The 21,224-nt window shown below is 42.8% G+C and overlaps 1 protein-coding gene across 4 annotated transcripts in view; it reads left to right on the forward strand.

The window, feature by feature from the left end:
• The window catches only part of STAT3 (signal transducer and activator of transcription 3), a 70,013-nt gene that overhangs the window by 19,703 nt on the left and 29,086 nt on the right, over nucleotides 1–21,224 (forward strand). For all 4 annotated transcript variants that reach the window (XM_020888003.2, XM_020888004.2, XM_020888001.2 and 1 more), the window contains exon 2: nucleotides 19,463–19,613. In XM_020888003.2, the coding sequence (XP_020743662.1) occupies nucleotides 19,486–19,613 (128 nt within the window). In that variant the 5' untranslated portion in view covers nucleotides 19,463–19,485. The remainder of the gene's footprint in view (nucleotides 1–19,462; nucleotides 19,614–21,224) is intronic.

Here is a 21,224-nt window from a genome sequence, read left to right on the forward strand (position 1 = left end):
CCAGTGACAGACTGTATTTTCTTGGGCTCCAAAATCACTGCAGATGGTGACTGCAGTCATGAAATTAAAAGACGCTTGCTCCTTGGAAGAAAAGCTATGATCAACCTAGACAGCATATTAAAAAGCAGAGACATTACTTTGCTGACAAAGGTCTGTCCAGTCAAAGCTATGGTTTTTCCAGTAGTCATGTATGGATGTGAGAGTTGGACCATAAAAAAAACTGAGTGCCAAAGAATTGATGCTTTGGAACTGTAGTGTTGGAAAAGACTCTTGAGAGTCCCTTAGACTGCAAGGAGATCCAACCAGTCCATCCTGAAGAAAATCAGTCCTGAGTATTCATTGGAAAGACTGATGTTGAAGCTGAAACTCCAGTACTTTGGCCACCTGATGCGAAGAACTGACTCATTTGAAAAAACCCTGATGCTGGGAAAGATTGAAGGCAGGAGGAGAAGGGGACGACAGAGGATGAGATGGTTGGATGGCATCACTGACTCGATGGACATGAGTTTGAGTAAACTCCGGGAGTTGGTGATGGACAGGGAGGCCTGTTGTGCTGCAGTCCATGGAGTTGCAAAGAGTTGGACACGACTGAGCGACTGGACTGAGCTGAGTATTCTGATTCCTGAGTTCCTCTTTTCTTTTGTTCATCCGTCTCATATTGAAGGTTTTCTTCAAAAGTCTAATAGGTAACATTGAATGGTCTTATTTGCTTGTTAGGCTTCCCTGTGAGGTGACTGGGGGAGGCCCTGACTGCCAGGCTTCTTGGAGCTGATGTATGTAGCTTCTCACCTTATTGCCATTGTTTCAGTTTAGTGCATCCTCAGCCGTGCCTGGTATCCCCAAGTCTGGAGTTAGCTTTCTCCAGGGAATAAGTATTCTTTCTGGGTTTGGAGAAAGGTAGTTATCTGAGGGATCTAGATGCTCTTTATACATGTTTTTAACCAGTTCTCCTATTTTTATCCAAACTTTTCACCCCTCCCTTCAACCATCTCTCCCACCTCCAACTTTGAGCTTTTGGGGTGTTATACAGCAGACACTTACTGTTCAGTTTTCTCGGCTGTACTAGGTCAGTTAACATCACTCTACTTTCTGGACTCCAGAGTCTTACTGACATATTTTGTCCATGGTCATCTCATTTCCCGTTCTTTGTCCTTGTGGGTTTGTACCCATTGCCCCTGCTTTACTGTCACTTTCGTAGGCTTGTGGGTCATGTTTAGCCAGAAGATCTGTATTATGTTCTCTTAGCACCCCTGTGTTTGCACATGCTGGTCCCTCTACTTGGACTGGTTATCCCTTCCTTTCTAGCATTACCAGCTCTCCTGCAGACCCACTGTACCTTGTGAAGTAATCTCCAAGAAATGGAGAGAGGAGGAAATAGAAAAGAAAGAAGAGGAGGAAGTAAAGGAGGAAAGAGGAGAGAGATTGGAGTCAAGGCTTATATTCAAGGTTTTTAGCGTGAGCACAGGCAGGAGTGGAGGTGTCCTTTGCTAAAATAGGGAAGATTGAAGGAGATGTTGGCTGGGAGAGGTTTTTAATGAAAGGATTAGTTCAGGGTATATTAAATTTGGGATGCTTGTTAGACATTCAAGTGGAAACGTTGAGTAGAGAGAGGATTCTAGAGTTCATTGGAGAGGCTAGGGCTGGAGATGTAAATTTTCAGATTGTCAGATGTTATTGTGAAGGAATTGGGACTGGATGACTCATTTAGAAAGTGAGTGCATAAGGGAAAGAAGAGATTAACTAGCGAAGTAGTTTTAACAGCAAAGCCTTTTCTTTTAAAACTGCAAATTCCTTTCTCATGGAAGTTGGGCTCTATCAAGATGGCATTCCATCAGTGTGTTAGTAGAAGTGTTGTTCTGGTCACCAAGGGCCATAACCCAACTGAAATTTTAGTAGCACAAAGCCATCTTGTGCTCATAGATTCTGTGGGCCAGAAATCTGTAAGGCAGAAGGAAGACTGGAACATCTGGGGGCCATTATCACTGGGAGGCTGCTTCACTCACACATCACCTGGGATGAATCAGCGGCTGACCTCAGCCGGGACTATACGCCAGCTGTCTCCACGTGGCCTCTGCCACCTTGGGCTTCTCACAGGGTGTTGGTTGGGTTCTGGAGAATGAGCCTTCCAAAGGAATCAACACTTCTGTTATAACTCTGTTGGTTGTAGCGGTCATGGGCTTAGCCAGATTCAAGGGCAAGGGACAAAGACTCCTTCTCTCAAAGGGAGGAGTATCAGAGAATTTGGAGCCATGTTTTATACCCACCACAAATACCCTTTTGGATTTGAGGTTCTGACCCCAAACCACAGGCACTTGGAAGGAAGAGGTTCTAAGATAGAATCCACAGATAAGGATTCCCAGCCCCAGTTATCTGATGCTGGAGGCTAAGTGTCCAGGATCAACTTAGTATCTCTTTTAGGCAAAGTAACCTGAATAAATTAAAGAAAAACTTCCTTTTCTTCAGTAAGTGTTGAACTATATTGTGAGTATGTGACGTTGAGATTCAGAAATTTAGGTGCTCTTTCTCTGTTTTATTTCAGTTGCCTGTCTTAAAACAATATTACTAACTTATACAGCATTGTATATCAGTGGATTCTTTTTGACTCTTTTCATTTGGGCTTTGGCCAAAGATAATAGTATCTGCAAGCTTCCCCCCATCCCAACCCCTGCCCCACCCCAGCAACGTGCCCTTCTCCTCCCTTTGCTGCTTCAAGCCTGGAAACTTTGACAAGATCATTTGCTTGCCTGATGTACAATGTGTTTCTTGAAGGCTATTTATTTTTTAATTTATTTTAAAAAATGTTTATTTGGCTGTGGCTGATCTTTATCTGTAGCATACAAACTCTTGGTTGTGGCATATCGGAGCTTCTTCCCTAATTAGGGATCGAACCCAGGCCCCGTGCATTGGGAGCTCAGAGTCTTAGCCACTGAACCACCAGGGAAGTCTCCATACACCTGTTTCTAAAAGTTGGCAGCTTGCCTCTGATTCCTGTGAGAGTGCGTCCCTCTGCATTCATTGGAAGGATGCTTTGCTTCCCTCTAGAAAAACCTCCAAATTCGAGGTAACAGTTCATACGGGGTAGAACTAGTCTCGTTTTCTTAGATGCAGTTGCCATATTGCTGGCATGATTTTCAGCACTGTAGCCATCAGTGACTGTTAGTAGGAACTTTTGCAGTGGAGGTGGTGTTTATGTCTGTGTGCGCAAATGCGAGTAAAGAAGGCTATAAAGGCACTACTCAATTGGTATCTTAAATCTGATATCAGAATGATATGTAAGGGTCAGATGGAGGAGATGGAATCAAAACAAGAAAACGCCTCAGCCACATTTGTAGGTGCTGTGGGCGTTCAGAGTTGAAGCAGTGATGGACCCTGGGTAGGGTTAGGGACCAGGGCTAAGTTCTCCAGAGGAGACAGGAAAGGGACGTACAGTGCCGCCAAGGGAAAAACCACTTTAGGCAAGAGCACCAGTGAAGAAGAAACACAGTCTGTGGAGGGTGGAGGTGAGGTTGAGGGGGAGATAAGTTGACATTTTGAAAGTCATCTTGAGACCCGAGAGAGGAGCTGGAGGGGCTAAAGTTGGCTGAGGAGTTGGGGAACCTTAGCGGGTATAAAGCTTTTGGGTGGGACAATGTTCTTGAACTGGGGAGTTGCTGTAATTTTACTCTTATTGAAAGGTCACTGAAGGGTCATCCTCGAATTTTTCAAACAGCAAATCTGAAAGAGTTGGTTTGCTCCTCAGGATACTTGTTACTGGATGCAGGGTCCTTACCTGGGAGGATATGTTTCAGTCCACTGACTGAGCTGTAATTCATACCAGTGGTTTATTTGTTCTGTATGTTTCTCTGAGTACCTGTTACGAGCTGGGCACCCTACTGGATGCTGCGGTGTGAAGGGAGGAACAGACTGGTGAGCAGAAGCCCAGGCTCTTCCTGTCCTCAGGCTGGCAGCCCGGCGTAGAGGTTACCAGTTCAAGTTACGGAGTCACAGTGCTCACTCAGGCCCTTGTATGGAGAACACCGGGGACCTTTCCCAAAGTGGTGTCTTCCCAACAGCAAAACTGGGGAAATTGTAAGCTAAGGGTACATGCATATTCATGAAGGGGCTTGAGTGGAGGCGATTTCAGCATATAGCCAGGGCAAAAGTCAACCGTCAGCTGAGTCCAGGCTTTAGCTGATTGATGTCAGGAGTGTCAACTTCATCCTTTCATCCGTCGCCTGTGTGGGGCCTTGTGTATTGTTATGTGTGTCCCTTGAGGAGGAACTGGGACTCTGCCTCATCTCTTTGTTGTTGTTCGCCTTTTCTCTGTTGGACTCCTGTGTTCCCATAAGACCATTAATTACTGAGACCTGTTCAGGGGCAAACATTGCAATGAGGATTAAGCCAAAATGGCTTCTCTTCTGTGAAGAAAATCATTCCTGGTTCTCCTTCTTTCAGTTCAGTTCAGTCACTCAGTCGTGTCCAACTCTTTGCGACCCCATGAATCGCAGCATGCCAGGCCTCTCTGTCCATCACCAACTCCCGGAGTTTACTCAAACTCATGTCCATCGAGTCGGTGATGCCATCCAACCATCTCATCCTCTGTCGTCCCCTTCTCCTCCTGCCCCCAGTCCTTCCCAGCATCAGGGTCTTTTCCAATGAGTCAACTCTTTGCATGAGGTGGCCAAAGTATTGGAGTTTCAGCTTCAGCATCAGTCCTTCCATTGAACACCCAGGACTGATCTCCTTTAGGATGGACTGGTTGGATCTCCTTGCAGTCCAAGGGACTCTCAGGAGTCTTCTCCAATACCACAGTTCAAAAGCATCAATTTTTTGGCACTCAGCTTTCTTCACAGACCAACTCTTATATTCATACATGATCACTAGAAAAACCATAGCCTTGACTAGATGGACCTTTGTCAGCAAAGTAATGTCTCTGCTTTTTAATATGCTGTCTAGGTTGGTCATAACTTTCCTTCCAAAGAGTAAGCGTCTTTTAATTTCATGGCTGCAGTCACCATCTGCAGTGATTTTGGAGCCCAAGAAGATAAAGTCAGCCACTGTTTCCACTGTTTCCCCATCTATTTGCCATGAAGTGATGGGACCGGATGCCATGATCTTAGTTTTCTGAATGTTGAGCTTTAAGCCAACTTTTTCACTCTCCTCTTTCACTTTCATCAAGAGGCTCTTTAGTTCTTCTTCACTTTCTGCCATAAGGGTGGTGTCATCTGCATATCTGAGGTTATTGATCTTTCTCCCGGCAATCTTGATTCCAGCTTGTGCTTCATCCAGCCCAGCGTTTCTCATAATGTATCTGCATAGAAGTTAAATAAGCAGGGTGACAATATAGAGCCCTGACGTACTCCTTTTTCTATTTGGAACCAGTCTGTTGTTCCATGTCCAGTTCTAACTATTGTTTCCTGATGTGCATACAGGTTTCTCAAGAGGCAGGTCAGGTGGTCTGGTATTCCCATCTCTTTCAGAATTTTCCACAGTTTATTGTGATCCATACAATCAAAGGCTTTGGTATAGTCAATAAAGCAGAAATAGATGTTTTTCTGGAACTCTCTTGCTTTTTCAGATGATCCAGCGGATGTTGGCAATTTGATCTCTGGTTCCTCTGCCTTTTCTAAAACCAGCTTGAACATCTGGAAGTTCACAGTTCACGTATTGCTGAAGTCTGGCTTGGAGAATTTTGAGCATTACTTTACTAGTGTGTGAGATGAGTGCAATTGTGCAGTAGTTTGAGCATTCTTTGGGATTGCCTTTCTTTGGGATTGGAATGAAAACCGACCTTTTCCAGTCCTGTGGCCACTGCTGAGTTTTCCAGATTTGCTGGCATATTGAGTGCAGCACTTTCACAGCATCATCTTTCAGGATTTGACATAGCTCAACTGGAATTCCATCACATCCACTAGCTTTGTTCGTAGTGCTACTTTCTAAGGCCCACTTGACTTCAGTTTCCAGGATGTCTGGCTCTAGGTGAGTGATCACACCATCGTGATTATCTGGGTCGTGAAGATCTTTCTTGTATAGTTCTTCTGTGCATTCTTGCCACCTCTTCTTAATATCTTCTGCTTCTGTTAGGTCTATACCATTTCTGTCCTTTATTGAGCCCATCTTTGCATGAAATGTTCCCTTGGTATCTCTAATTTTCTTGAAGAGATCTCTAGTCTTTCCCATTCTGTTGTTTTCCTCTATTTCTTTGCATTGATTGCTGAAGAAGGCAGCAATCTGCCTTCTTATCTCTCCTTGCTATTCTTTGGAACTCTACATTCAAATGGGAATATCTTTCCTTTTCTCCTTTGCTTTTCACAGCTATTTGTAGGGCCTCCTCAGACAGCCATTTGGCTTTTTTGCATTTTTTTTTTCCCATGGGGATGGTCTTGATTCCTGTCTCCTGTAGAGTGTCATGAACCTCCGTCCATAGTTCATCTCCTTCTTTAGAGGCATGTTAAGAAAACCATTCCTCGTTCTCCTTCTTTAGAGACCTTCTAACCTGTCTGCTTACAGAATTGTTTACTTGTCTTCCTAAAACCCTTCTGACCTCCCCATTCCCCTCGGGCAAGAGTTCCTGTTTCTTTGTATGGCTTACCCAAGAGCCTCTCCACCCTCATCTCATGCCACAGTTTCCTTCTGTGGTCTCCACAGGGTTCTGCTTCATTACTACTGCCTGGAGCCCATCCTTGGAAGTTGATTACTCAGTACTTGTAGAGTAAGGACCAGCCTCTAGTGTCTCAGAGCCCTTCAGGTGACTGAGATGTGCTTGCTGGGTGAGCCCTGATCTCTGCTTTTGTTCTGAGGTTCTCAGTCTGGCCACACTTTAGCATTGTCTGAGGAGCTTTCAAATACTGAAACCTGGTTCTGATCCTCAACAATTCCCATTTGGCATCTGGTTTGGTTTCCAGGCATCTCTATTTTATTTTTATTTTTACAAAAATATCTGCCCGCGTAATTCTGCTCTGCAGCTAGGGTGGGAGAAAGGAATGGCAACCGACTCCAGTATTCTTGCCTGGAGAATTCCATGGACAGAGGAGCCTGGTGAACTACAAGTCCATGGAGTTGCAAAGAGTCGGACATAACTAAGTGACTAAATGACCACCTCCACCATCAGCATTCTTGCCCGGAGAATCCCATAGACAGAGGAGCCTGATGGGCTACAGTCCATGGGGTCGCAAAGAGTCAGACACGACTGAGCAGCCGAACACACAGCTAGGGTGGGGAACCTCTGCATACTAAGGGCAGAATTGGGGAGTAGATGTTACAGGAAAACAGATCCTGATTCTGGAGTGACTTAGCCTTTTATGTACAGATCTCCAAGTATTTGAAAAGCCACTATTCCGTAAGTTATCCTTTTCTCTCCTGACTTTACCTTCTGCTCCTCAAGTCTTCTTCCCGGGCAAAACATTCACGTTCTTGGACTGCTCACACCCTGATTGCCCCTCCCTGAATATGTTTGTTTTCTAGTGCACTGTTTAAATTGTGATACAGTCAGAATATCACTATGGGCCAACTGGACTAATCCTTTCATTCAGACAATGTATATGTCTGTTAAAATATCATTAGATCACATTGACTTTATATTACGATTGACTCACGGTTTACTTAAAATCAATGAAACTCCCACTGTAGCATAGTGGTTAAGAGCTGGAATTCTGAAAATGGACTAATTAGGGTTGGGTTTCCAGTTTCATACCTTTACTACCTGTCTGACCTTGGGTGAATCACTTAATATTCTGTGCCTTATTTTCCTTCTCTGTAAAATGGGTATAAAAATAGTGTCTATCTCACAGGATTATGAGGATGAAAGTGAAAGTGAAGTCGCTCAGTCGTGTCTGACTCTTCACAACCCCGTGGACTGTAGCCTACCAGGCTCCTCCGTCCATGGGATTCTCCAGGCAAGAATACTGGAGTGGATTGCCGTTAAATATATGTCAAAGAGTGCCTGGCACATAATGAGTGCTATATAGAAGCAATAATCATTAGTTCTTTGGACTTCCCTTAAACCAAGTTTCTTATTTCTCATCTTTCTCTTTCATTTGGATATCACTTAGTGTTTCCACCTTTAGTCTTTTTAGGACCTGGAGTTGTCCTTGGGTGAACTGTGTTTGGAGATATTTGATCAGGGTGCCACCCAACCCTCTCTTCTCCCTTCTTCTCCTTCACTTACACCAAATCACTGCATTACTAACTCCCTCCCTCAGGCTACATTACAAAGACCCATTGAAATGCATGTATTTTATGTAGAAGGAAAAATTGAGCTTATCATTTAACAGGACTAATCTGATGACAGAGGATGAAATGGTTAGATAGCATCACCAACTCTAGGGACAGGAGTTTAAGCAAACTCTGAGAGATAGTGAAGAACAGGGAAGCCAGGTGTTGCAGTCGTGGGGTCCCAAAGAGTCGGACTCAACTTAGCAATGAAACAACAACAATCTGATGATTTAATTTCTTTTTCCCAGGGCATTGAGGAAATGGATTTAGCACAAGAAATGCTGATGAAAGGGATGCTATGAAGGGAAGGAAAAATACAGCTGTGAGGTACACTGAACACAGGAGGGATTCTGTACATATTTTTTTAAAGGCGAGCGTGGCCCCCAAAATATAAGGTGGTTAGTTTTTTGTTGTTGTTTGTTTTGTCTTTTAATTAATTAATTTTTGGCTGTGCTGGATCTTTGTTGCTATGCGAGGACTTTTCTCTAGTTGCAGTGAGCAGGGGCTATTTACTAGCTTTGGTGCACGGGCTACTCATTGCAGTCACTTTTTTAGTTGCGGAGCATAGGCTCTAGAGCACAGGGCCTTCAGTAGTTGTGGCACACAGCCTTAGTTGCTCCGAGGCATGTGGAATCTTCCCCAACTAGGGATCAAACCTGTGTTCCCTGTAGTGGCAGGCAGATTCTGAACCACTGGGCCACCAGGGAAGTCCCCATAATTTTTTTTATTACTTACATAACAGTCCTTCAAAAGAGGGCTACTTCCCCATTTTACTAAAGGAGAAGCCTGTTCAGTAGTCAAATAATGTTCCCCTCTTTTCATATAGCTGATAAATGACCGTCAGGGCTTGCACCCAGGCCCATCCAAGGTCAAGTCTCTTGGTTCTTGGCTTCACACCACACAGCTTCAGGGGAGCGTGTCTGGTTGGGGGAGGGGTCATGTGACAAAGTGGGAAGACACTCAGATTTGGTCTCTGTTGTGGTTTTTATCTGGAGGTCAGACCTGTTCTCAGGCAACTTTAACCATAAACTTCACGTTCACTATTGACAAAGCTTGTCTAGTTGTGTTACTTTCAGTTTAGAGAGAATATATTTGTTCTGCTCTTGTTGTTTAATCTTAAGTAGTTATGGTCACATATGGTGCCTATCAAATGCAGTATGGGGAACAAATTGCATTAAAAATAATTACTTCCATAGCACTATTAGATTTGAAATAATAAAGAGGCCATGGTAATTCATAGTTTTCAGAATCTTTTTCTCAAAGGTAGCTGTTTGAGCACTAGATGTTCGTTAGTGCTTTTGGTTTTGCTTTTAACATCCCAATTGTCCTTCATGGATCAGGGCACTAGGTTTTCCTTCCTTTTTGCGGTTCACATTCCTGATCGTCTCCACCTCTTACATTTAACTGTAAACCTGATACATTTTATTCTCTATGTTTCTGGCTTTAAATTAGATAACTATACCAAAGTAGTGCTAGTGATAAGACCTTATACATGTCAGGATTTGGAATGGAAAAAAAAATCACGTGCTCAGCACAAGAGTTTTGAACTTTTCCAGAATTAAAATGGGATAATGGACTTCCCTGGAGACTGCATGCCAAGCAGGAGACACAGGTTTGATCCCTGGTCCAGGAAGATCCTACATGCTGAGCAGCAACTAAGCTTAGTTGCTGAGTGGCAGTTGAGCCTGTGCACTGCAACCACTGAAGCCCATGTTCTAGAGCCCAAGAACTGCAACTAGAGAAGCCACTGCAATGAGAAGCCCATGCACCACAGCTGGAGAGTGGCCCCGGCTTGCCTGAACTAGAGAAAGCCCTGTCGCAGCAAGGAAGGCCCAGCACAGCCAAATAAATCAAGTTGGATAGGAAGAATGAGGGACAGTAGAATTTGGGGGGGTTGTGTGTGCTTCAGAGTGTCATTAAAACTGTTCTTTCCCTCACTTCTCCAAGCTCTACTCCCCAGTAATTTAGTACTTCTTTCTTATAGTCAGTTTTGCCCACATTACTAGGGAACTATAATTCAAAGTCTCTTATATCTCAATGTCCTTTTTTTTTTTTTTTGCGAGGACATGTTGGTTTCTGACTTTAAAACAAATATATTTTGTTATTATCTGTAATTGAATATATTTGATTATTACAGTGAGGTTAGTCCAGATTGGGCACTCAGGTGTTTAATATTTTGTCCTTTTAGGAAACTAAAACTGGGTGTCTGTATAGACATCTTATTGGGAAGGCAAATATCTAGTCTTTTTTAAAAAATTAATTATTATTTTTGGTTGTGCTGGGTCTTTGTTGCTGCTCACGGGCTTTCTCTAGTTACAGCAAGTGGGGGCTACTGTTCGTTGCGATGCTTGGACTGCCCGTTGCAGAGCACAGGCTCTAGGGCTCACGGGCTTCAGTAGTTGCAACACACAGGCTCAGCAGTTTCAGTTCCCAGGCTGTAGACCGCAGGCTTGGTAATTATGACACACAGGCTTCGTTGCTCTGCAGCATATGGGATCTTCCCGAATCAGGGATCAAACCCATGTTTTCTGCATTGGCAGGCAGGTTCTTATCCACTGTGCTACTGGGGAAGTCCCCAAACATCTAGTCTTAATCTTTATAAAGGAACTGTTTGGATTTGTAAGCAATGAAATCACATATTTACTATCCAAGTGTACTTATTTTGAATTATTTTATTTTTATTTTATTTTTTTGGCCACACCATGCAGCTTGTGGGATCTTAGTTCCCCAGTCAGAGGTCGAACCCATGCCGCCTGCATTGAAAGTATAGAGTCTTAACTACTGGTCCGCCAGGAAAGTCCCAACATGATTACTTTTATAGTCTTGTAAAAATGTCTTCTCAAAAGGACTGGTTTCTGTAGACCTTAGTAGTATTTACCTGTTACTTTTTACTTGGGTTGCCTTAGTCACTGGGCCTTTCCTGACAGCAAAGAGGAGCTTAGTATAGACAACAGATAAAATACAAGTATGAATAAATACGTTGTTTTAAAGGTAGGTATTTCTAATACAGAGTATGGCTAACACCCAAAGAAAAATCTTGTGATGCACTGCAAGATGGAACAGAAACTATCTTTAGATCTCTTTCTGTTCTTGATGTTTGTAGACATCTGGTTTTCCTCCTGCTCCTCACTTTCACCCTGACTCACTCATCCCTTGTTGTAAATCCACTGGTGCATGGATGCAAAGAACAGGTGTTAATTTTAAAAACATATTTTATGGAATGATGTAATGAAGCCTTTTATAAGTGGTCTTGACTTGTGGTTCTCAATACGTCCCTTGGTTTCTTTAGATTGAAGTAGGTAAATGAAAACTGTGACTTAGTGGATGAATCTTTTCAGCGATCTTTACAGTAATAAGTTCCCCGTTAGACAATAGTCATTTGCCTTTTGTCTTGTTGTTGGTAAATTATCCCCAAGAGGCTGAGAAATTCCTGTTTTGAAAAGTCCAGAAAGTCTTTGGTGACTTGCTGTTTCGTTTTTATAGTTCTTTTCTCTTCAGTTGTAGAAAACAGGATCAAACTTACCTTTCCTTTATCTGCTAACATTTGCTATATGTGAACCTTAAACAGAGTAAAGTCCTGGAGACGGACTTCCCTGGTGATCCCACGGCTAAGATTCCATGCTCTCAGTGCAGGGGGGCCTGGGTTTGATTCCCGGTCAGGGAACTAGACCCCACATGCCCCTGAAACTGAACATCCCTTGTGCCACAACTGAGACCCAGCGCAGCCAAATAAATAAATGTTATTTAAAAAAAAAAACACACACACACCTGAAGGTAGTTAAGAGAATATTGCCCTAAGCCAGCCACTGTATGGAATGAATTGCCTTCTCTCCTCTGCCCAGAGTAGTGCTGGGCACTCACCTTGTTGTACAGATTTCTCTCTCTGATTCAGGGTTCAGTGAAAGTGGTTTTTAAGCCACATTTAAAATTAGAATCATTCCATAGATAAGAAATACTTTAGTTAGAATTTAGCGAAGTCCTTCAGATTAACTTGTAATAACGATAAACCAGAATTGAGATTGTGAAGTAAAGTGGACTTGAAAAAATTTTTTTTGCAGTTAAGACAGTTACCACAAAGCTAATTGGCAATGGTTTTCCTAGACAATTTGGCTAATGATCTTTATTTATGTCGTATTTCTTTGGCTGCATCAGGTCTTAGTTACGGCATGTGGGAATCTTCCTGAGGTGTGTGGGCTTCTCTCTAGTTGCAGCTCATGGCTCAGTTGACCCAAGGCCCAAACCCAAGTCCCCTGCATTAGGAGGCAGATTCTTAACCATTGAACCGCCAGAAAAGTCCCAGCTAATGATCTGTTGAGGATCCACAGTTCTTACGAAGAACAATTGGCCTATGGCTCCTATTAGTTAAATATGGTTAGTAGCTAAGCAGCTGGTAAGGAAATCACTGTTGGACCCTTTGCCCATGTTCTGGAAAATACTACCTGTTCTTTGGCTTTCATTTAGAATGATTTTTTTTTTAATATAAGAGAGCTAATACAATATTACCTACAGTGATTAGGCTGAGACATAGAACATAACATTAGTCATTTTTGGTCTTTTGATTTTATGGAAAATGAAATATTGTTAGCTCGTGTCTGGTTTAAGAAATAGCCCAATTATTGAACTAACTAGCACTAACTAAAATCACTGCAGATAGTGACTGCAGCCATGAAATTAAAAGACACTTGCTCCTTGGAAGGAAAGTTATGACCAACCTAGATAGCATATTAAAAGCAGAGACATTACTTTGCCAACAAAGGTCCATCTAGTCAAGGCTATGGTTTTTCCAGTAGTCATGTATGGATGTGAGAGTTGGACTGTAAAGAAAGCTGAGCGCCAGTGAATTGATGCTTTTGAACTGTGGTATTGGAGAAGACTCTTGAGAGTCCCTTGGACCACAAGGAAATCCAACCAGTCCATCCTAAAGGAAATCAGTCTTGAATATTCATTGGAAGGACTGATGTTGAAGCTGAAACTCCAGTACTTTGGCCACCTGATGTGAAGAGCTGACTCATTTGAAAAAACCCTGATGCTGGGAAAGATTGAAGGCAGGAGAAGGGGACAACAGAGGATGAGATGGTTGGATGGCATCACTGACTCAATAGACATGAGTTTGGGTAAACTCCAGGAGTTGGTGATGGACAGGGAGGCCTGGCTGTGGCCTGTGGGGTCGCAAAGAGTCGGACATGACTGAGCAATTGAACTGAACTGAACTGAGCACTAACTAAAACCCAAACAACAGCAACAAAAACCCTCTGAGTAATCAGTTAGAAATGAATCGGCAAACTTTCAACAATTTGTAATTTTTTAATGGTGTAAGAGTTTGAAAATGCAACTATTCTATTTAGGCATGAAAGTGAAAAAGTGAAACTGTTAGTTACCCCTGACTCTCTGCGACGCCATGGACTGTAACTCGCCAGGCTTCTTCCTCTGTCCATGGAATTCTCCAGGCAAGAGTATCGGAGTGGGTAGCCATTCCCTTCCTCAGGGGATCTTGCTGACCCAGGGATCAAACCCCAGCCTCCTGCACTGCAGGCAGATTCTATATTGTCAGAACCACCAGGGAAGCCATGACTCCATGGTTAGTCCAGAAGTGAGCAGGGATAGCGGGATGCTGCTTCATAGTTTTAATTTGGACCTTCAAGGATCAGACTGTAATGGCTCTATATTTGTATCCATGATCAGCAGTTAGTCTGTGTTTTAATTAACTTATAACCCGGAAGTTTATTATGAAAAGGTGTCTGTTTCTTTAAGTACTTTATTAGAACCACAGCTTTTGGATTACATAATCTGCAGTAGTGTCCAGCAAAAATAGAATACAAGTCACATATGTAGTGTTAAAATTTCTAGTAGCCACAGAAAAAGAAGTAAGAAGAAATAGATAAAATTCATCTTAATGGTGTATTTTATTTAGGGACTTCCCTGGTGGTCCCATGGTTAGGACTCAGCACTTTCACTGCAGGGAGCTTGGGTTTGTTTTTGTTTGTTTGTTTGTTTGTTTCCATTTATTTTTATTAGTTGAAGGCTAATTACTTTACAATATTGTAGTGGTTTTTGCCATACATTGACATGAATCAGCCATGGATTTACATGTATTCCCCATCCCGATCCCCCCTCCCACCTCCCTCTCCACTTGATCCCTCTGGGTCTTCCCAGTGCACCAGCCCCGAGCACTTGTCTCATGCATCCAACCTGGGCTGGTGATCTGTTTCACCCTTGATAGTACACTTGTTTCAATGCTGTTCTCTCAGAACATCCCACCCTCACCTTCTCCCACAGAGTCCGAAAGTCTGTTCTGTACATCTGTGTCTCTTTTTTTGTTTTGCATATAGGGTTATCATTACCATCTTTCTAAATTCCATATATATGTGTTAGTATGCTGTAATGTTCTTTATCTTTCTGGCTTACTTCACTCTGTATAATAGGCTCCAGTTTCATCCATCTCATTAGAACTGATTCAAATGAATTCTTTTTAATGGCTGAGTAATAGTCCATGGTGTATATGTACCACAGTTTCCTTATCCATTCGTCTGCTGATGAACATCTAGGTTGCTTCCATGTCCTGGCTATTATAAGCAGTGCTTTGATGAACATTGGGGAGCACGTGTCTCTTTCAGATCTGGTTTCCTTGGTGTGTATACCCAGAAGTGGGATTGCTGGGTCATATGGCAGTTCTATTTCCAGTTTTTTAAGAAATCTCCACACTGTTCTCCATAGCGGCTGTACTAGTTTGCATTCCCACCAACAGTGTAAGAGGGTAGGGAGCTTGGGTTTGATCTGGGAACTAAGATCCTGCAAGCCATGCAGAGCACCCAAAAAGAAAAAAAAAAAAGATAGATAGTAAAACTTAATCCAGTATATCTAGAATATTAACATTTCTATATTAATGAGATATTTTACTTTTGTTTTTGTACTGAGTCTTCAAAATTCAGTGTGTATTTTACAGCCTATCTGGTTTGAAACGAGCCACATTTTCAAATGCTCAGTAACCACATACAGCTACTGACTACTGTATTGAATTATGTAGATCTGCAGTTTTGTACATTCACATGAGACAGAATCTGCATGAATTGGCATATTACACAGTTCAGTTCAGTTCAGTCTCTCAGTCATGTCCGACTCTTGGCGACACCATGAACCACAGCACGCCAGGCCTCCCTGTCCATCACCAACTCCCAGAGTCCACCCAAAGTCATGTCCATTGAGTCGGTGATGCCATCCAACCATTTCATCCCCTGTCGTCTGCTTCTTCTCCTGCCTTCAGTCTTTCCCAGCATCAGGGTCTTTTCCAATGAGTCATCTCTTCATATCAGGTGGCTAAAATATTGGAGTTTCAGCTTCAACATCAGTCCCTCCAATGAATACCCAGGACTGATCTCCTTCAGGATGGACTGGTTGGATCTCCTTGTATTCCAAGGGACTCTCAAGAGTCTTCTCCAGCACCACAGTTCAAAAACATCAATTCTTCTGCGCTCAGCTTTCTTTGTAGTCCAACTCTCACATCCATACATGACCACTGGAAAAACCATAGCCTTGACTAGATGGACCTCTGTTGACAAAGTAATGTCTCTGCTTTTTAATATGCTATCTAGGTTGGTCATAACTTTCCTTCCAAGGAGTAAGCGTCTTATAATTTCATGGCTGCAGTCACCATGTGCAGTGATTTTGGAGCCCAAAAAAATAGTCAGCCACTGTTTCCACTGTTTCCCCGTCTATTTGCCATGAAGTGATGGGACCGGATGCCATGATCTTAGTTTTCTGAATGTTGAGCTTTAAGCCAACTTTTTCACTCTCCTCTTTCACTTTCTTCAAGAGGCTCTTTAGTTCTTCTTCACTTTCTGCCATAAGGGTGGTGTCATCTGCATATTACACATATTTCTATGCGAATCATGTGCTGAGAAACATGAGGCAGGTCCTGATGCTTTTAGCCTAGGAGGCAGGCTTGCCTTTAACTTGGTCCTAATGTGAATATTGTAAGAGGGTTCTAATGGCCAATTTCTAATGGCCTGTTTCTTTTTTCTTTTTAAAATTTTATTGGATTATAATTGACTTACAACTTTGTGTTAGTTTCAGCTCAATGATTCAGTTATACATATATTCATTCTTTTTCAGACTCCTTTTCCCATATAGGTTATTACAGAATATTGAGTAGAGTTCCCTGTGCTGTACAGTAGGTCCTTGTTGGTTATCTGTTTTATATATAGTAGTGTGTGTGTGTTAACCATAAACTCTAATTTATCCCTCTCATCTACATTTACTCTTTGGTAATCATATGTTTGTTTTTGAAATCTATGAGTCTTTCTCTTTTGTAAATAAGCTCATTTGTGTCATTGTTTTAAAGGTAAATTCCACATGAGTGATGTCATATGATAGTTGTCTTTTCTGTCTGACTTATTTCACTTGGTATGGTAATCTCTAGGTCCCTCCATGTTGCTGCAAATGACATTATTTCATCTTTTTTATGGCTGTGCTATATTCCATTGTGTGTGTGTGTGTGCGCGTATCACACACAAATGCCACATTTTCTTTATCCATTCCTCTCTTGATGGACATTTAGGTTGCTTCCATGTCTTGGCTATTGTAAAGAGTGCAGCAGTGAACATTGGGGTGCATGTATCTTTTTGAAGTAAAGATTTTCTCCGGGTATATGGCCAGGAGTGAGATTACTGGATCATATGATAGTTCTGTTTTTAATTTTTTAGGGAACCTGCATACCGTTGTCCATAGTGGTTGTAGGCCCTTGATTTCCTATTGAGAGTAAACTTCAGCATGGTCACAATGCTTCAGCAGTAGCATGCGTTTCATCACTGTTTAGCACACACAGACTACTGCCCAGGTAGCATTGCACTGGTATGTGACAGGTTAGTCTTGGGGGTGAGCAATGCTTGGGTGGGGGAGACTGCAAAGGAGTGGTAGCTGAAACTGTTTGAGATGTGCCTCAGATATTGTTTTTTTTTTAAATCCCAAGCAGAGAAAAAAATTAACTTATTCCCCTCTAACGTTGTTGGAAGATTTAGCTTATTTATTAAAAAGAATTAGCCTGGTTGGGGCAAGTAACTCATTCTGACATTCTCATTTCTTTGCTTTACCGAAGTTTTCACCAGTGGAACTTAAGCCTTCGGTACTTGAGCAGGGAAATACCTTAGATCTGTGGCGTAAGTGTAAAGTACACATTAGGTTTAGAAAACTTTGTATGAAAAGAAGAATGTAATGTATCTCAAGAATAATTTTTGTATGATCACACGTTAAGGTGCTAACATTTGGATGTCTTAGGTTAAGGAACATGTATTTTTAAAGTTAATTTTACCTGTTTCTTTTTACTTTTTAAAATATGGCCCCTAGAATATTTAAGATCACCTATGTGGTCCATCCTAGAGGAGATCAGTCCTGGGTGTTCACTGGAAGGACTGATGCTGAAGCTGAAACTCCAGTACTTTGGCCACCTGATGCAAAGATTTGACTCATTGGAAAAGACCCTAATGCTGGGAAGGATTAGGGGAGGAGAAGGGGATGACAGAGGATGATATGGCTGGATGTCATCACCGACTCGATGGACATGTGTTTGAGTAGATTCCGGGAGCTGGTGATGGACAGGGAGGCCTGGCGTGCTGTGATTCATGGGGTCGCAAAGAGTTGGACACGACTGAGCGACTGAACTGAACTGATGTGGCTTGCATTACATTTCATTGGATAATGCTGCCTTAGATAGTTATTTGTTCAATGTAAAGACTGCTGGGTGGGGCCAGCCTCCGCTCTTCTGAGTATATGCTTTGAAGCTTGATCCATTGACATTATCTTTGTAGTAGCAAGGGGGTCTGCTGTGTCTGACCCCCCAAAAGAGGGGAAGAGAACAGCAGCACAACTCTCTGGAATTCTGTAATTTGGGTTTGTTCGGCTTGAGTTGCCCCTCGGTATGTGGAATCTTCCTAGACCAGAGATTGAACCCGTGTCCACTGCATTGGCAGGCGGACCCTTAACCACTGGCCCACTAGTGAAGTCCTGCCCAGTTCTTTTTATGAAAGGACTAGTAATTAGGTGCTTCTTCATGCCTTCTCTAAGAAATCAAACACTCTATATGTGTTTGTATATATTCTGTCTCTCAGTATATGTTCTCACTGTCCCAGAGAACCATGTGAATATACTCTGGTCTATACATACCTTAGTCTTTGGCTACTGCTTGTAGTTATCCTTTACAGCTTCTTGAGATTGTTGTTATGTTAGTCGGTCAGTTGTGTCCAACTCTTTGCAACCCTATGGACTGTAGCCCACCAGGCTCCTCTGTCCTTGGAATTCTCCAGGCAAGAATACTGGAGTGGCTAGCCGTTCCCTTCTCCAGGGAATCTTCCCAACTCTGGGTCAAACCCAGATCTCCTGCATTGCAGGCTGATTCTTTACCCTTTGAGCCACCAGGGAAGCCCAGTTCTTAAGATTACTTTGTTTCTATTGCTATTTCAGTGACCCAGGCTATTCAGAAAGAGGATTTAAGGTGGTTAACTGGCTTGCCTTCTCCTTCTTGAACATTTCTCTGGAGTGTTCATGAACCTGGGGACAACTCGAATGTCTTGTCTTTAGCTTCTCTTCTTTCTCATCCTGGTCTAAGAAATTTTAAAAACAAAATTACTCTTTTTTGAGTAGGAGAACCCCCGCCAGATCCTTGCTTATAGGTTTAAACCTGTAGTCTTTTTTAACTTTTTATTTTATATTGGAGTATAACCAATTAACAGTGTGGTAGTTTCTAAATCTGTATTCTTAGAATTAGCTCTCTGTCCTCCCTGAACACCCACATCCCATGTTTTGGTCTTAGTTCAGGTTTACTGTATTCATACCTCCAAGTCCACCTGAAAGGAGTGCCAAGTGGAAAGAAAGGAACTCATATCTGTTGAGCATCTATTGTGTGCTGAGCACAGGTGGATGCTCTGGAAATATTATTTCAGTAGCCCAGAGAGCTGGGAATTATGATCTCTGTTTAATAAGAGAAAGAAATGAAATCTGGAAGTGACGTAGCTTCTCAACTTCACATACCTCTGGGAGATAATGGATTCTAGAACTTGGCATCATGCCCACATTGTCATCTTGGTTTAGAAGAAAGAAGCTGTGATGTGGCCCCAAGGATAGAGATTTGAATGCATATGTATTATTCTAAACTGAGTGGAGCAGGTGAGAGCCTTTCCACAGCGCCTTTTATCCCTAATCACAGACCTGATCCCTATGTTGGATAGATTGTTTCCTCTTACTGGGGCTGCTAGTGACCATATGAACCTTTGGTTTGCAGTTGTGACCCCTGATTCCAGCAGCATGGCTCAATGGAATCAGCTCCAGCAGCTGGACACACGGTACTTGGAGCAGCTCCATCAGCTGTACAGTGACAGCTTCCCCATGGAGCTGCGGCAGTTTCTGGCCCCTTGGATCGAGAGTCAAGATTGGTAAGTCCTTCTCAAGAAACTCCCCAAATTGCTAGGTTTTAGTTTGAGTCAAGAGACATGATCTGCTTTAACTTAACTCTTTGCTTACTATTTCATCTTAAAGCTTATAGTTGCAGGTGACAGGGCCAAAGAGATTGGAAAGTAGAGGTCATTTTACTCCTGAAAAACACTTTTACGTTAGAAGGGCATCTGGACAGCTGTCTTTTGGCACATTGAAACATCCTGCTTGGTGGTTCCGTTCAGTTCAGTCACTCTGTCGTATCCGACTCTTTACGACCCCCTGGACTACAGCACCCCAGGCCTCCCTGTCCATCGCCAACTCCCCAGAGTTTACTCAAACTCATGTCCATTGAGTCGGTGATGCCATCCAACCATCTCATCCTCTCTTGTCCTTTCTTTCTTCCCTTTCTGCCTTCAATCTTTCCCAGCATCAGGGTCTTTTCTAATGAGTCAGTTCTTCGCAAGATATTTTGAAATTGAAAGTAAAAAGTGTTACTGGTTCAGTCGTGTCTGACTCTGTGACCACATGGGCTGTAGCCCGCCAGGCTCATCTGTCCATGGGATTCTCCAGGCAAGAATACTGGAGTAGGTTGCCATTCCCTTCTCTAGGGAATCTTTCCGACCCAGGGGTTGAACTCAAGCCTCCCACATTCCAGACAGATTCTCTACCATCTGAGCCACCAGGGAAGCCCATTTTAATTTCATTTGCTTGATGAAATTCTCTGCATGTTCTAATGCTTCAGGGACATGCTACAGATGTGTTTTTTTTTTATCTGAATGATAATTTTGTCATGGATTAAAAAAGGTTTGGGTTTGTACTTCTGATTCCTTTTCATTAAGGAAAAGAGATACAGAGTCAGAGAAACAGACTCATTCATAGAGGAGATAGGGATTCCCTGGTGGCTTAGATGGTAAAGAAACCAACTGCAATGCAGGAGACCCGGGTTTGTATCCCGGGTCAGGAAGATCCCCTGGAGAAGGAAATGGCAACCCACTCCAGTATTCTAGCCTGGAGAATTCCATGAACAGAGGAGCCTGGCAGGCTACAGTCCATGGGATGACAAAAGTTGGACATGACTGAGAGACTAACACTTGGTCGTAGAGGAGGTAATGGTACAGAATCCCAGCAACTCTTTCCTTCACTTTAATGTGTTCAGATCCACCTTTTAATTTTGGTTTAATTCAGGCCCCTGACCTAGTTTTTCCAGAATTTGGTGAGGGAACAGGGAAGTGATTCAGAGATGTTGGAAATAGGCCATCCTAACCTGAAAGATAGATGGTTGGATGGCATCATTGACTCGATAGACATGGGTTTGGGTGGACTCCGGGAGTTGGTGATGGACAGGGAGGCCTGGCGTGCTGCGGTTCATGGGGTTGCAAAGAGTCGGGCATGACTGAGCGACTGAACTGAACTGAACTGAACCTGGGATTGGTTATTTGTACTGAAAATCTGACCATAGAGTTGACTGAGAATTTAAAGGAAAACAGCGTATCTGATCATTCAAAATTTGATAAATATAGAATTATGACAGTTGCTGCTGCTAAGTCACTTCTGTCGTGTCCGACTCTGTGCGACCCCACAGACGGCAGCCCACCAAGCTCCGCTGTCCC

This window comes from Odocoileus virginianus, chromosome 17 (assembly GCF_023699985.2).
Source record: "Odocoileus virginianus isolate 20LAN1187 ecotype Illinois chromosome 17, Ovbor_1.2, whole genome shotgun sequence".
NCBI lineage: Eukaryota > Metazoa > Chordata > Mammalia > Artiodactyla > Cervidae > Odocoileus > Odocoileus virginianus.